The sequence below is a fragment of the Aspergillus foveolatus genome, assembly GCF_047715535.1.
Source record: "Aspergillus foveolatus strain CBS 279.81 unplaced genomic scaffold BDW70scaffold_19, whole genome shotgun sequence".
Taxonomy (NCBI): Eukaryota; Fungi; Ascomycota; class Eurotiomycetes; order Eurotiales; family Aspergillaceae; genus Aspergillus; species Aspergillus foveolatus.
In genome coordinates, this window is record NW_027396083.1 from 89785 (window position 1) to 105253 (window position 15469).

Consider the following 15469-nt stretch of genomic DNA (forward strand, 5'->3'; position numbering starts at 1 on the left):
ATTCATTCTATAAATGAATAATCTAGGCGGTGGGTGGACTATATTATATATGGACGTTTTATATACACTACACAAACAGTCCCGAACAATTCGCTCAAATGGTATCAATAAAAACACAACTCCAGTGAAGAAAGAAGAAATGCAGATAGTACAGCAAGGCTAGAACCCGTGGAATGGATCCTCATGAACCTCTTCGAAAGGAGACTCCAGTTCAGGGTATCCCTGGTTCATACTCCACGGAGTGGACGGTTTGCGCGTATGCCGGCGGGAATTCACAGCCCGGTAGCGGTTCGATTCGGTCTGGTCAATAAAGGCTTCCATGCGCACGGTGCCGATAGCATCAAAAAAGTTGCCTGTCCGCACACTACTTGCCTCTGAGGTACGGTGACTGAAGCTACTCCGCACACTGTTTAGGCCATGGGAGTGCGACGACAGCCCCGCTGCAGCATCTGACGAGCTCCGCATAGAAGGTATTGTATTCTGGCTCGAGAAGCTGCGGATGTTGGGGATCGGCATTCTCGGCGCCGTATTGCTGCGCTTGCGGGCATGATTCGAAAACCGGGGCACCGTCGGTGGGGCCGCTGCGTCCTCCGAGGCTCGGACTTCGTCGTCCAGGTCATTGGGGAGTTCAGGGACTGGTTCCGGTTGATTATTGAAGGGTCGTTTGCCCTTGCCTCTTGGGAAGGGCCGCGGACGGCCCTTGGCGATTCGGATGGAGTCGCGAATAGGGTTGCGGCGGAGGGTTGCCGTTGGTGCTGGGCGAGTGTAATCTTCCTGCGGCACTGGTGGGAGTGAAGCGAGGTCTTGCAGGCCTATCGCTGAGTGGCTCAGGAATGACAAGGCTGTTAGCCAGACGTAGTGGCGCTCGATGCTGGTGGCTGTAAATTTGAGAGCTCGTTGGGGTGTAAGAATGAGGATGGAGCGATTAAACTGAACCGGGCCGCTGAAGCCCTTTGGCAAAGGGTTATCGTCTTTGACGTCGAGGACAGATTGGATAATCACTGCTTGAATTAGAATCTTAGAGTCAACTGACGGTGAACCTGATACTCACACTTCCTGCCACTCTTGCCGAGTAGGGCAGGCCCAGTAGTTGGCTGCTTGCTGCTCCACATGACAGCTCGCTCGTACGGTGCAAGCCAAACCCATCGCTTATGTCTTACTCCGCTGTTGGTGATGCTGGCAGACACTTCTTCGGCGTTGCGACCTTCCCAATTGTCCCTGTCTCCACCAAACGACCTCCTTCGGCGAACATACTTCCACATCCATTCGCCGACCATGGTCTGTGCAATGGCATCAACCACACTTGTTGGCTGAACCGACGTAGTTGATTCATGTCGCTCGTGGGTCAGATATTGCGACATGCTTGGCCGACGAGCCGCTCGCGCATTAGAGCTTTGTCGATCCCGAGGCATCGCAATATCGTCAAATGGCATGCGGGGATGTCGAGGGCTATCTTGACCATATGAAGATATTGACATAGCAGGAGATGACCGGGTGGTCGGTCGGCTTGCCTGCTCCGTTTGAGACATGGCAGCCGCCGAGCGGACACGTCGCAGTGTAGGACGGCGAACAATGCTTGGGCGCGGGCGATCAGAGAAGTTGCGAGACGAGGGCGTTGGGCTCTGGCGTCCATCGCTCCCGGTTTGAGGGAATTTCCTCGAGCTGAGCCGGATTGGGACAGGAAACGGGGGCGCTACGCTTGATGCGTTGCTACCACTGCCGCTGTCGATACTTGGCTCACTTGGGCTACGCGCTCGCCTCACATGTGTGGCCGCTCCGCTGGAAATAATCGCTGCTTTACGCATATCTTGCTGCCGGAATCCTGAAGCCCCGGAACGCGACCAAGACGATCCTGGGGGGCTTGTTAAGTCAGTACCCACTCCTGCCTCGAAATGAGACTCAGAGTTCAGATCCTCCGTCAGGTCAGGCAACATGGCATCCTCTAGACTGCGGCGGCGCTCGTTAGCAGAGACAAGCTTGCCCTTACGTACTTTATAAGACGCGAAGGGCCTATTAAGCAATTCATCGTCCGTGAACACGTCCCTAGAGGCGTCAGCCTCGTCGTCGCTTGTCTGTTCAAAGCCGGCGAAAAGACTGCTTGACCGCAAAGGCCGTCTCAGGTTAGGCTTCGGGTCCTCTGACAATGGCCCGTTATCGTTATTGCCTGGGTAAGCCTGAATATGTCCAAACTTGCTCAGCGCCGTTGTGTCAGCAGGCGTCTCAACCACAAGAGGTGGTTGCTTTCTCTGACCCTTGGCGGACTTGGGAGAAGGCGCGCGGTATGGTTGAATAGCGTGGTCCAGTGCACCTGTATTGAGCGGAAGGTCTGGAATCGCAGACGGGAGCAAGCTAGCTGGAAGTTTGACAGGACGTTGATCGATGCGGATAGGCTCGGTCTGAATGCCGGTAGTTTGAGTTTCAGTGACTGCCCTAAAGTCGGCCTGGCAGGAAACACTCTTAGTTTGGGGAGGAAGGACTACGCTTCCTCGCGGAGAGGAAGGTTCGGATACGGGAGGCTGAATTGTGATCATTGGAATATCAATGCTCGCCGCCTTGTGCTTCCCCACAGGGTTACTTTCAGCTTCAATCTTGGCAGGGGTATCCGTTTGCACAGAGGCTGAAACCATGGCAGCGTGGTCGACAGCTGGGAGCTCCAAAGGCGCAGCGACTCTTGGTGTCCAAGGAGGAGTTGGAAGACTCTCGACGGTCTGAGAGGAGGCCGAAACCATATCAATGGTCAAAGTAGATGTACTGCTCTCCTTGGTTCGATATAGTGAAACCTTGTTTCCCACATTCGCCTCAATCGACTTATCAACCATTAGAGGTAGATTGGGCGATGCAGGTGGGGAGTATTGGACACCGCTGTCTTGAAATTCAGCAGGCGGAGTCCGGTCAATTGAAGGGCTCTTAAGCTCTGGAGATCCCTCAGATTTCACGGCAAAGCTGTCCAGTGTCTCATCAAGCGAAAGCCCAAGGATTTTTCGTGCCTTGCTACTCATTGTATGAGACATTTGCGAATGAACCGAGATAGGGCGCTCTTCAGGAAGCGCCTCGGGGGACTGAGGTATATCATCATTATCATCATCTAGGTCGAACTCATCTTCTTCGCCAAATGCTAGCTCGTCTGCAAGGTTTGTCTGTGAACCTAGCATACCGGCAGCGCTCATAACCGAATAACGTCCCTCACCAAGTCCCTGATGTTCATCACTCCCAGCACTACTCAAACTCGTGATGCTGGTCCGGCGGCGTCCTTGGCTGCTCGAGTACATACTTACGGAGTCACTGTCCTTGCCTGTGGACGCCTCTTTCACCGCGTCTTGTGCATCGTTTATTGAAGGCTCGCGGGAACTGGCAGCCTGGGCGGCTGCAACTTCGTTCAGGACAGCTTTGAGACGACCCTCGACCACATGGACCTTCCGCTCCAGATTCCTCCGTTCGCCATCCCAGGCCTCCTTTTCCCGAGTCCACAACTTCGTGGTTCTTTCAAAATCTTCCTCGCGGCTTCTAGCCTTCTTCTGCGCCTGTTCAAGTTTCCTGCGCAATTCGGCTACCCCCTCGAGTGCGTTGTCCCTCTCTTTTGCTAGCTCAGTGAGAGCCGAAGAGCTACCACCTTCCAGAAGTTGCAGTTGCTGCTTCAGTGACCGAGACTCTTTCGAGTGTTTGGACAGCCGTTGAGCCAACTCTTCATTCTCTATCCGGGACTCGTCGAGGCTGTTCTCCAAGTGGTCAATGGCCTTTGTCTTGCTCTCCACGTCTCGTCGCAAGGCGAGAATTTCAGAGACAAGAGAGGCGTGCAAGGTCGGCGTGAATCTCCGGGGATCCAACGGCGATATGACGTCCTCATCAGCGATGGAATCGAAATCGCTGCGCCCTTCGGGAGAGGAAACGTGATTGGGGAGCGATACAGGCGATCCCACGGGACCTGGAGACGAATCACCCCGGACATGCATGGAAGGTGGTCGTTTTGGAGTTGTAGAAGGCGTTGGGAATGCGCTCGCTAATGACGGGCCTTGATACATCGCTTCCGTGGCCATGGCGTCTGCAGTTAGACCATCACAGTGCAACAAGGTCTCTGTCAGAGCTGCAATCGTCGGCTCTCATGCACACGCGCGAGTAGAGCGTCGTGTTAGGAAGCTTCCATTGACTATACCTATGTTGTTTATCCGGGCAATCAAGCAGTAAACGAGGAAGGCAGTCGAGATTTCAACGGGGCTGGCCAGCAGCAGTGATTATCATCAAGGCTTCGCCGCTGTTTCTATTCTGGAAGCATGAGCTAGTTAGTTTCGAGATGAAACATGTGGAAATCAAAAGCGCATGCGAGACCATCTGGGTGGACGTAGTTAATACGTACATACCGGACTGTACACCGTCTCTACCAACTCCAGAGCCCTGGAGATTTCGGTGATGGCAGCTGGAGTCCGCGCGTTCTCCTTTGTAGTGGAGGTCGTGATCGCAGATCGAGTCACGAATAGACAATTCAAGAGAAGACAGGGTAAGACAACCGCATAAGATTAAAATAGATGGGGGAGCAGGAATAGGTAGTATCTGCAACACCCTGTGTCCCTAACGTTGGCTATCGTCCAATCCCTCGCCTTTCGCAGGAAGAGGGGGGAAAATTCAATGCACGAAGTACGGAGTCAACCGTTGTTAGATCGCAAACTGAGCCTTGCGGCAACGCGAGCAGAGGACCTGATGGGCCAGCCATGGCAAATTTCCCATGCTAAGATTCCCAAAGTGCTCGTCACTGTTAGCTCGTCCAGGGGTGTTCGTTAGGGGATGGGGAAGAGGCGACTAGCAAGGAGCCACTCGATTCCCCACCAGAGCTGCCTGGCCTCCGGTCTGTCGCGCAACGGCAAATTGAGGAATCCCGATGACGGCGATGAGGGATCTACTCGAATCAGGGGCGTCATTGGCCGTGATGTCAAAAAGTGACTTCAACGTATCCAGCGTCGTTGTGCACGGGAAAATTCCACGGCCAATCAATGGGGAAGAGTAGGGGGAGCAAGCAACAAGAATGGATCTGAAACCACGGCGAAGGATGCGAAAAGGAGAAAAGAGAAAATGCCCGCTGGGCTAAGAAAGAGGCCTGCCAATAATTATCGCGGAATCCCATATCAATAATAATGGCCCCTAATATAAGAGACGTTCGATACTCGAACGATGGAAGTCCCCTCCTTAGCGCGTGATGGAAGTCCAGTCACACAGCAGGCTCCACTGGTTGCCTCAAGCCGTCCGCCTAGGCAGGCTCTTGATCATCACAGGCTTCTTCAGGCGTCACCAGGGATATTCTCCGAAGACTAGGTGTCTTGAGGATTTGTGTTGTTCGTACGCTGGGCGGGATCGCCTCGCACGCGTAGTATCCAAACACCGCGTCCTGGCTTCGGCCGGTGTCTGACAGTGACATGAAGCCAAGCCGTCCATCAGAGACCATCAGACGTCTCATCAGACCATCATGGCCTGCGCCGCACACTAACGCGGAAAGCTGGAGAGATACGCGACCGAGAGTCGCGGCCTTGGAGGCGATCGTCGTGAGGCAATTTCCAGATTTTAGAGAGCTCATGGTCCGTGTTTCAGTTGATAAGCCCGGCTTGCACAAAGGAAAGCTGATCGCAGCAGCACAAATGTCACCATAGGATTGTTTGCTGCCGTCGTATCAGATTATCCGCAAGCACAGATCAGCTCTTTCGAATCAGATCCAGTGTACTCTGAGTGATTATTGAAACCCTTCATCTGCCAGCTCATCTCGGTATCAGGGGGCCTTTGGGCAAGAACTCCGTAGTAGGCATAATAGTAATTAAGCCCTTGGCTATTATTATTATTCGTTTTGTTTTCCTTTACTCCTGTACCTGGTCGGGTGGGATCCTTGGATCCGCCACAGCTGTAGAGCTCTCCACTGTTAATTCCACGGTTCGCCGGTTCCGGACCATCCACTAACTATCACCTGTGTAAATGAACGATTGATTAAGCTGTAGATTAATCCTCCTTTTGACATTCAAGAGCCGTGGATGCCCTCCTGCTGTCGCGGCAGATGCCGCTTTGGGTGTAAGATCCGTCACCCAAGATATCCTGCATGTTCACTCTCTCATCTGCCCAGTAAGGCTTGTTGCCTGCAGGCACTGTGCTGCAATTGACCTTGCCGTGTCGACCAGGTGATCAGGTGATCAGCTGATGGCTAAGCTACAGGGGCACGGCCTTGAACAGAAGAAGCAGGTCTCCCGCTGTTTCGATTTGATGTTGCTCTGATGGCAAAGCTAAAGGTGCAGACGAATGTGCGCTAACCAATTCCAAACTCAGTCGAACGCGATTGCCAGTCTATTCGAGGCGAGACCTTCACGGGCGAGCAAGCTGGCTGGGAGTATCTCTGGACCCACGCCACCCCATGTCTGAATTTTGAGTCCTCGTTTACGAAGTTGGGCAATGACAATAATTTGCTGGCTGTGTCGGCGAATTCTCGTCCATAATTAGCAGCGTCGGTCGCGTTCGCTTGTCGATATCATTTGGGGCCATCGATTGACGTCCCATCGTCCCGGTTCTCTGTTCTATCGAGACTAGACCACTTGCTTAGGCAGGTTTGTTCGAAAGTCTGACTCGCAGAGCGACGCCGTTGATATTGCCTGCCCAACCAGGCTGCAGCTGTCATTACCAGCTAACAACTTTAACTTCCTGTCAACCAACGCGAGGCTTGCAGGAGAAAATCTCCCGCGTGGTCTAGAAAGCTCAGATGTCAATCTGAAACACTGGTAACGTGATGACGTGATGAGTCAGACCTCGGCGAGCAGACGCCGTTTGATCAAAGCAGCACTTTGTTCTTCATCCTTTTTCCGACGAGGCTGGTGCTATTTACTTCATAAGGTGAATTGATTTCCGGCGGTGTTGAGCGGCCAACAGAACCTGAGTTGGACAGGAACCACGCATCTTGACAGTACTCCGAAATGAGCCGGACTCTTATCGCAACCAGACCCGCCAGAGCCGTTCCCCGCATGACTAAACCCGCGATGGCGTTAAGATAACAGTCCCCTCCCTTCACTCATCAACCTTTTTGAGTCCGATATCTTATATTTATTGAAGTACAACGGTGAACTAAGTTCTCTCGCTGTTTTGAAGACCGATTAGAAACGATACCATGTCTTTCAGACCCCAGACCAAAGCTCTCTTTTTTGATGTTTTCGGCACCACAGTTCAATGGCGCAAGGTCGTTACGAAAGCTCTGAAAGAAGCCAGCGAAAACGCCCTCCGTAGCGACCGAGAATCACTTCAGGATGATATCCGCGCACAGGCATCGGCAATGACAGAAGATAACTGGCACAGCATGGCTGAGGACTGGCGCGCATCATACGGTCGTTTCACATCGACGTTCGATCCGTCTAACGCCTTCGTCTCCATCGATCAACACCACTACGACTCACTCCTTGAGATTCTTCGGTCTCGACAGCTAGACGAGCTTTTTACGGAGAGCGAACTGCAAGACCTCGTTCAGTGCTGGCATCGACTCGAGCCGTGGGATGATACCGTGGAAGGCCTGAAGCTGCTAAGCAGCAAGTTCCGCACAAGCACGCTGTCCAACGGCAACGTCTCGCTTCTCGAGGACCTCGTGCGGCATGCATCGCTTCCTTTCACGGATATCGTGAGCGCCGAACACTTTGGCGCCTACAAACCGTCGCCGCGTGTATACCTGGGGGCTGCCGAGAAGCTGGGGTTCAAGCCCGAGGAGTGTGTACTTGTGGCGGCGCATTTGAAAGATCTGAAAGCGGCCAAGGCTGGCGGGTTCGGGACAATCTACGTTGAGCGCGTTGGAGAAGAGTTTGGTAATTTAGATCACGCCATCCAGGAGGGATATGTCGATCTGGCCGTGGAGATGGAGGACAGCCCGGATGGCTTCGTAGAGGTTGCGAGACGGCTGGGCATCTCGACCTAATAGAGCTTGTAACCTGAATTACTGGTAGAGGATACTACACTACCTGTCTAATGGACGCTTGTACCACGGAAGATTTCGTGCAGTTGCCTTCACCTGCATGGTGGAGTCCCGTGACATCACGCCAGATTATCCGATTTCTGATTATAAATCTTGTACACCGTAGAACCTCATATGCCAAACCATGACAATGACGGCATAAGCAATTAGTAATGGAAGATAGGCGTACTGAGATAATATAAAAACGAGTTGTCTCAATGTTGAACTATGATATACAGTGCAAGTAAAACCATGGCCGAGGAGGTACGATCATTTTGTCCTCATCCTCAGATCATTTGGTTACTAATTTCAAAAGAACGAGACATACAAACACGCCGACAAAGACGGTCACTTCCGACGTAAAGACTCAGTCTTTCGCTCCCGGGTATCAGCTTCCCCTGACGCCGACTTCCCCGCCGAAAAGGACCGCTATGTGCTATACCTAAATTACGGATGTCCATGGGCTCACAGGACGAACATCGTACGCTCCCTCAAGGGCCTCGAAGACATCATCCAGCTAGTCGTCTGCGACTTCGAACTGGGGCCCCAGGGCTGGTTTTTCTCCGAATCCGGACGGAACGGGTCAGCAAAGAAAGACCCGCTGTATGGATTTACGACGATCAGCCAGCTCTATTTCAAAGCAGACCCGGAATATAAGGGACGGTATACGATCCCCGTGCTGTGGGATAAAAAGAAGGAGACGATTGTAAATAATGAGAGCAGCGAGATCATTCGCATGTTCTACACGGAGTTTGATCACTTACTGCCCGAGGAGCGGCGCGAAGTGAATCAACCTGGTGGCGGGCTGTATCCCCCTCACCTGAGGGGTGAGATTGATGCGATGAACGAGTGGGTATACGACCGCATCAACAACGGGGTGTATAAGACAGGTTTCGCGGCGACGCAGGAGGCATACGAGGCGAGCCTGTACCCGCTTTTCGAGGCGCTGGACCGCATCGAAGAGCACCTCGCCCAGCCGGGGCACCAGCCGTATCTCTTTGGGGAGCATATCACAGAAGCGGACGTGAGGTTGTATACGACAATCGCACGGTTTGACGTGGCATACTACCTAATCTTCAAATGCAATCTGAAGATGATCCGACACGACTACCCGCTGATTGACGCGTGGTACCGACGGCTGTACTACGATGAGTCGGAGAAGACGCGCGGAGGGGCGTTTGGGAAGACGACCTTCTTGGGTCTTGTAAGTCGACCGGGCCATTCCATCCTGGCGCAGGGAATTGACATGACGGCTAACAATCCAACAGTACAAATTCGGCTATCTGGCGGCGCTTGGCAAGAAACAAAGCGTTGATAGCTCCCAGCTGATTGTGCCTGCTGGGCCAAAGCCCGATATCCTGCCGCGTGACGCGTAGATCCGGTTTACTATCATCCACCGGGCATTTTTTGAGTTGTAAACAGGAATTTGCCGTCTCCTTGCAGTTACGAAGCCCTGCGGCTTGTTAGCGTAATGCATAGCGTGTGGTTCGTCATCCATTTCCCTTACATGGCAAAGTAATGGCACGTCAGTCATACGGCGTACTCCGTAAAAGATCATTGCTAGAAGATGATGCTGCGCTTGAGCACATGGCTTTGCCGTGTCCCGAGAGTATGGAAGCTCGCGCAGATCGAGCACCGTCCGCGGAGACACTATAGGTGTCTAGTGACCACAGCACCGTATTCCAAACGGCCGGCAGACTATAATTGTTAGTATACGAGCCCGATTCCCGACTAGCGAAGTCAGTTGGCGAGTTGATTCCGAAGAAGAGACGTTGGATAAGTATAACTTCGGTAGAATAAATAAATGCCGGATGAGTCAGTCACTCAGGCTTGTGCGGGGCGGGCAGCGGGGCCTCATTGATCCCTACCCAGTTGACAGTTCAGCTCCCCCGTCCCTGAGTTTGGTACGAGGCGTCTCCTGAATCCTAACTCTATGATTCCGCTTAGGTCAGTCTGTGAGTGTTACCCCACGAGCGAGGCAGTGCTTACCTATTCGGGGTTCAGAGACGAATAGAGACATATGCACGTCTCGCTCAAGCCGGCATAGCGCATACCAGGTTGCATGCTGCATATCTGATAATCAACCGCCAACCACCACCAGCCTTGCGAAAATCGAAGAAATCAAGATTTCGTTGTGAAATAAACTGACGATCCTTCGAGTCTCCTATAAGCCAATCGGTGTAAAGACGCAGATATTCAACTCTTCTGCAATTGCAAATCACACAACTGCGGGCAAAACCGCAGGATGGCCACCAAGGGGCTATTAACTTTCGAATGAATACGCAAGCTTCGCTGCTCATCCTTTAGTCTTCGAACTCAGCTCGACCAGGACCACTTGGACTAACATATGGATTATCTTGAAGCGATGTGATGGAATTGGCGGGCCCAATAAATCGGATCACCATGCCGTTCACAATTGGCGGCTTGATCTATTGAGAAGCAAAGTGGACAGGTCGACAGACGTCCTGGTCGTTTTCCAGAATAATTGACGCTCGGCTGTCGCGGCTTTCGGTCCGAACTAGAGAAGCTGTTAATGTGATTATGGTTGCATTGCAGCATTAACTCCAGATCATGCATGCATCTTTAAGCAAACTATGTTGTTACAGGCTACAGCAGCAATATCGCTCAACGTTGAAGATACTACATTGAGTAGAGCACGAACAGAGGTAGGTTTGTCTTCCTGGCCAAGCACCCTACTACGTACGGAGCACTTCCAAGACGCCACCCATGGGCGCTGAGCTACGCAAACAGTCTGACTTCCTTGTGGGTACCTCAGGCTCGGAGTAAAGGGGAGAGATTGACTCTGACTCTATAGGGTGAGGTCGACAGTGAGTGCTCCTTTAATGCCTGATATACCGGATTTCAATACAGAATTATAGCCACTACCCGCATACCACATACCAGTGTGCGGTATGAACCACAGAGTCATCAATCCGCCACATAGTGTTCGACGTCCCGTGTGTTATTGTTACTCCTGGTCGGGCTGGCAGCCCGCCAGGTGGAACACCCGTTTGTATTTCTGCACCAACCCACGTGGAAATATGGAAAGGAGACGGGTCCGGGACACGACTAGGTCCAGTAATGCTTGAGTTCGTGCGACCTAGAGCGAGATCCGAAAGTCCGCACCTACAAGTGCTGAAAGTACAGAACGTTGTTCTGCTCTGGCTGAGACAAGAAAGAACCCCGTCGAGCCAGGAACACTCACCAGGATATGATTTCCTCTTCCAGTTTAGCGATCTCATAGGCTAAACTTGATATGCCGCCCGAAGGCACACGAGACACCAAGCGAGCTCAGCAGGCCGCACAGCCCTCGCTTACCCGTCCCGTCGGTCCCGTCCTGTGCCTGATTTCCACGAGGCAGGAGCGACGGTCCCAAAACAATCCCTGCTAGACTGCTAGCTAGATGGAAACTTCTCCCGCTCTGGACCGGGCCGGGCATTTCGATGCTCACTTCAACGGCCCAAGCGGGCAGGTCGGCGCGTTCAGAGCTGCAGGCTAAATACTTCTGTGCATCTATGGCGTTTCCCCGTTCACAACAGTTATTCAATCCTGGGGAGCTGTTGAAGCAATGAGCCAAGAGAAATTGGAGTATCGTCAATACCAATAGGGGCAGCTCAATAGTGGACCTTCTTCCGCCCCACAGGGAGGTACCCTTCGGATCTAGCCCGGACTGGTAAGAACAGCAATTTGGCCTTTATACGGAGTACTGAGTACTGAGTACTGAGTACAGTAACTGTCAGTCGACGGTGATCAGACAGCGCGCAATCAAAGAAAGTCCGCTCTTTCACATATACTGTGTTCGTCCCAGGCCGAATCACAATCCTCTCTTCGAGTGAGGTCAGAGCTTTTGCGCATCTCTTTCAATCGTGATTCAAAGACCTATTTTTGATCTGCTCTGAGGCGTGATGGATTTGGTTGAATATGGCACTTAGAGTGGCTCAAGAAGTCCCAGGAATCTGGGAGACGGTGCTAGCCTTGCCACTATTCGCCGCGGAATGCTCGGCTTGCTTCCGGCTGGGGTCAGTTACTAGCCAGTGGCCCAAAACGACAGCCTGGGACACTGCGCCCTGTTGCTGCGCCCTTAAGCTTAAGTAAAGTAGCTGGATGGGGTCTGCAATAGTATGAAAGTGCGGCAGTGTGGTGTCGTTCCCTATGAACGAGCTAGGTAAAAAATGGAGTTGATTTCCATCCTGACTGTACTATACGGAGTCAAGTACTCTGTACGTAGGGTACGTTGGGTACGTAGGTTAGTACCAGACTTTCAGCCAGTGGGGAGAGCTAGTGCGGATCCGCTCTGGAACAGCCCAGCTTTGTGTCTACCCGAGACTGTCTCCTTCACTTCTTCCTTCAGTTACGGTACCGTTGGTTTGCCATCAATGTTGACGAAGGTTTACAAGAGTCAGGTAGCTTGCTTGGCCCCAGACTGATTCCCGAGCACGGGTTTAGATGTTGGGTGAGGGACCGCGAGGCAGCGCCCAAGATTGAGGAACGTAGAGGACAAAGAGAGACACGCTTGAAAGGCTGGAGAGGCTTAAGAACTAGATGTACCTATAATTCAGACCAACAGTAATTGCAGTAACGGAGATTGACAGATCAATATAATGCGCGGAGATGGCAGACTCCTATCGTGGGTCCAAATCTCTGCCAGTGCCAGACTCCCAGTGCTATGAGCCAGCCCCAGACGTACTACGCCACTTTCTAGAGTTAACTCAACTCTTCTCGCATCCGTTGCATTCAGCGGCCAGTCTGAGATCATCGCGTCCAATTCTTAGTCTTTCTTCCCTGCGCCGGCGTGTCAAGTCTATCAAGAAAGTTACTTTCTTTTTTCCTTCGCTTTCGCTCCTCTTCCCTGCCCGCTTCTGTGTTATCTTTGCTCCCACCCCCCTCCACCTCCCTCCCTCCTTATCCGACTACACTCGGAACCGCCTTCACGGCATCGCCACACCTCCCTCGTCCACGGCCTCTTTCGAGTGAGATTTCCAGCTCCCGCTTGCTGGTAGACTCCTCTGATCTACCTCTCTGACCTTCCTGGTCTTTCGCATTCCACTAGGTGGCTCTTTCTCTGCTTGGAACGAGATAAGGAAGCCAGCGATCTCCGCTCCCCCGTTCCCCCCTCACGTGGCAGCACCAGCCAGACAATTCTGTCTCACCCAAAGTTCAGGGAGTCGATACCGATTACTTCTTCAGTGCACCGTCAAAGCTATCTAATACCTGATCATCTTTATTCACACTACTTTTTTCCTACATTCGCCGGCATATTCGGGGGAATTTTTGTTTATCCGACCTGCACTGTTCGGCAGCTGTTGGTGGCCGCTTATTTGCGACAGCTGCTCGAGTCCAAAACTTTAGTTGGAGGCCCTGCTCTTTTCCCCTCCCCTCCTCCAGAGTCCAGAGTCCCCATCCGTGGCTCCATTCCCGCAAATTTGACCCAAAACACAATCTGAGACTCTTTTAATCTCAGCTGAGAGGTACGTGGTTATAGTCGGCTAAAGGAAAAGCCATTCCTGCTTCTCTTGCGGCATTGGCATGTGCGTTGGGACAGCAGCCTAAAGCGACGCAGGTCGATTTCTCCGGTGGCTAATAATCGCACTACCACCAAAATAGCCCGTTCCTTTAGGCCCAGCTTTTCGCTCCTCTCCGCTCCCACGAAGTCCGTGCTCATCGGGGTGTCCTAATAGATCGCTCTAATTTTCTCCCTTCTCCCTCCAAATCTCGATATTCTTCCCATTGCTGGCCCTTTCTTTTCCATCTCCTGCGTTCTATTCTTTTTTTTATTTTTTCTATTCTTTACGCAACCGCAGAAGGTGCCTTGGAGAGGCGCCCAGCTTCAGGTCGCGATGGCCGGAAAAATGACTCTCTATAAATTGGTGGTGCTGGGAGATGGTGGTGTCGGGAAGACTGCTCTCACAATTCAGGTTAGCCATTGTCTTTTCTGGTCGGCCGCGTTGTTCTGAATGGCTAATCAGATGCTTTTCCATTAGTTGTGTCTAAACCATTTCGTCGAAACATACGATCCGACCATTGAAGATTCGTATCGCAAGCAAGTTGTCATTGATCAGCAGTCATGCATGTTGGAGGTCCTCGATACTGCCGGCCAGGAGGAGTACACCGCACTACGCGACCAATGGATCCGGGACGGCGAGGGGTTCGTCCTCGTCTACAGCATTACGTCGCGTGCTTCCTTCTCCAGAATAACGAAGTTCTACAACCAAATCAAGATGGTCAAGGAGTCGGCGAATTCCAGCTCGCCGTCTGGCGCCAGCTATCTAGGCTCCCCGATGAGCTCGCCCTCAGGGCCACCACTTCCAGTCCCCGTAATGCTGGTCGGAAACAAGAGCGACAAAGCGGTTGAGCGGGCGGTCTCGGCCCAGGAAGGCCAGGCGCTTGCCAAAGACCTAGGATGCGAGTTTGTCGAGGCATCCGCGAAGAACTGCATCAACGTCGAAAAGGCGTTCTACGATGTAGTCAGAATGCTGCGCAACCAGCGCATGCAACAGCAAAGACCCCAGGACACTCGCCGGACGACTGGTCTTGGCCAGATGCGTGACTCTGGCCCCGAGTACCCCAGGACATTTCGCCCTGACCGCCCTCGACACCGCGGCGGGATCAAGTGTCAAATCCTGTGAGCTACAGATTTTGGCGCCGGCCGATTGCACCGTTTCCCTGGCCTGAGTCGAGGATCGATGAATATCAGATGCTGTGCAAGCAGCGAAGCGCTCTCAGGGACCCTCAAATATACACATCTCTTCTATCAACTGTTGCGATCTGCGCTCCGGCTGCTTGAGTGCAATCACCCTTCTCCCCCACCCCCTCTCCCTACAATCTATCCTCTACTACAACATTTCCCAATCGCTTTTTAGACAATTCGTGCGAGCTTGCTCCATGACGATATTCTTCTCTTGTCTATATTGGCTATCAGAAGCGCCGGTGGTCCTCGGACTGCTTGCTTGCCATCTTTCGCTCCTCTATTTCTCGGCCTCAGCCGACGACCCGCGGCTGCGGAGTTGGATATGTGAATATGCTTCATGCAAGGGCTTATGGTTACTATTATTGTTTATTCGGGAGGACCATTTTATTTTTTGAATCTATCGCAGGTGTCTGGACATGTGAGGATCCTCGCCGTGTGTTTAAGGGGCCAGGGATCTGGGGCGATATCCATCAATTTTTTCTTCCGGCGTACCATTTCTCGAAATTTCCCTTTTCCCCGATTCCTCATTTTCCCACCTTTACATCCTCGTTTCCCCGAAGTTTCCTGGCTTGGTTGCCTTCGTGTCTCTCCGCCTACGCCTGATACCGAGGAATCCTACTCTCGCCGAGATTGGAGTGGCCAGGTGTCAGAAGGACCCTAGTGGCGGCCACAGAACTAGCAGGTTCAAGAGAAAAGGAGTCGACCGTTTAGCAGGCATTGCGATATGATACCCTACGGCTGAGCTTTTTGAGTTGTGAATTTTTGATGCATCTGCACCCAAAAATATTGATGAGTACAGCATTGCCGATAGAAGCTTATGCATCAATGAT

The 15469-nt window shown here is 52.4% G+C and overlaps 4 protein-coding genes across 4 annotated transcripts; 3 read left to right on the forward strand and 1 right to left on the reverse strand.

Annotated features, from left to right (window-relative positions):
- Position 1: 1 nt before the first annotated feature.
- On the reverse strand, positions 2-4682 carry BDW70DRAFT_34472 (putative nuclear migration protein). Its single transcript, XM_073743810.1, has 3 exons — positions 4356-4682; positions 1052-4260; positions 2-1001 (listed from the first exon to the last, which is right to left on the reverse strand). Exons 2-3 carry the CDS (start codon positions 4032-4034, stop codon positions 160-162), a joined length of 3825 nt encoding a protein of 1274 aa, XP_073596720.1. The 5' UTR covers positions 4035-4260; positions 4356-4682; the 3' UTR covers positions 2-159.
- Positions 4683-7123: 2441 nt separating this feature from the next.
- Positions 7124-7915, forward strand: BDW70DRAFT_159223 (haloacid dehalogenase, type II; the record flags this gene model as incomplete). Its single annotated transcript, XM_073740658.1, has 1 exon — positions 7124-7915. One exon carries the CDS (start codon positions 7124-7126, stop codon positions 7913-7915), a length of 792 nt encoding a protein of 263 aa, XP_073596721.1.
- Positions 7916-8203: 288 nt separating this feature from the next.
- BDW70DRAFT_159224 (uncharacterized protein) lies at positions 8204-9327 on the forward strand (the record flags this gene model as incomplete). Its single annotated transcript, XM_073740659.1, has 3 exons — positions 8204-8215; positions 8268-9155; positions 9220-9327. The coding sequence occupies 3 exons, from the start codon at positions 8204-8206 to the stop codon at positions 9325-9327; spliced, it is 1008 nt and encodes a 335-aa protein (XP_073596722.1).
- Positions 9328-13800: 4473 nt separating this feature from the next.
- rasB (Ras small monomeric GTPase RasB) lies at positions 13801-14577 on the forward strand (the record flags this gene model as incomplete). Its single annotated transcript, XM_073739046.1, has 2 exons — positions 13801-13866; positions 13933-14577. 2 exons carry the CDS (start codon positions 13801-13803, stop codon positions 14575-14577), a joined length of 711 nt encoding a protein of 236 aa, XP_073596723.1.
- Positions 14578-15469: the final 892 nt, after the last annotated feature.

Bases quoted from the DNA above. Each gene is read 5' to 3' on its own strand.
- BDW70DRAFT_34472 (XM_073743810.1), bottom strand. From the start codon at position 4,034: ATGGCCACGGAAGCGATGTATCAAGGCCCGTCATTAGCGAGCGCATTC. The intron at 1,002-1,051 runs GTGAGTATCAGG...TAATTCAAGCAG, and splicing joins CGGCAAGAGTGGCAGGAAGT to TGATTATCCAATCTGTCCTC.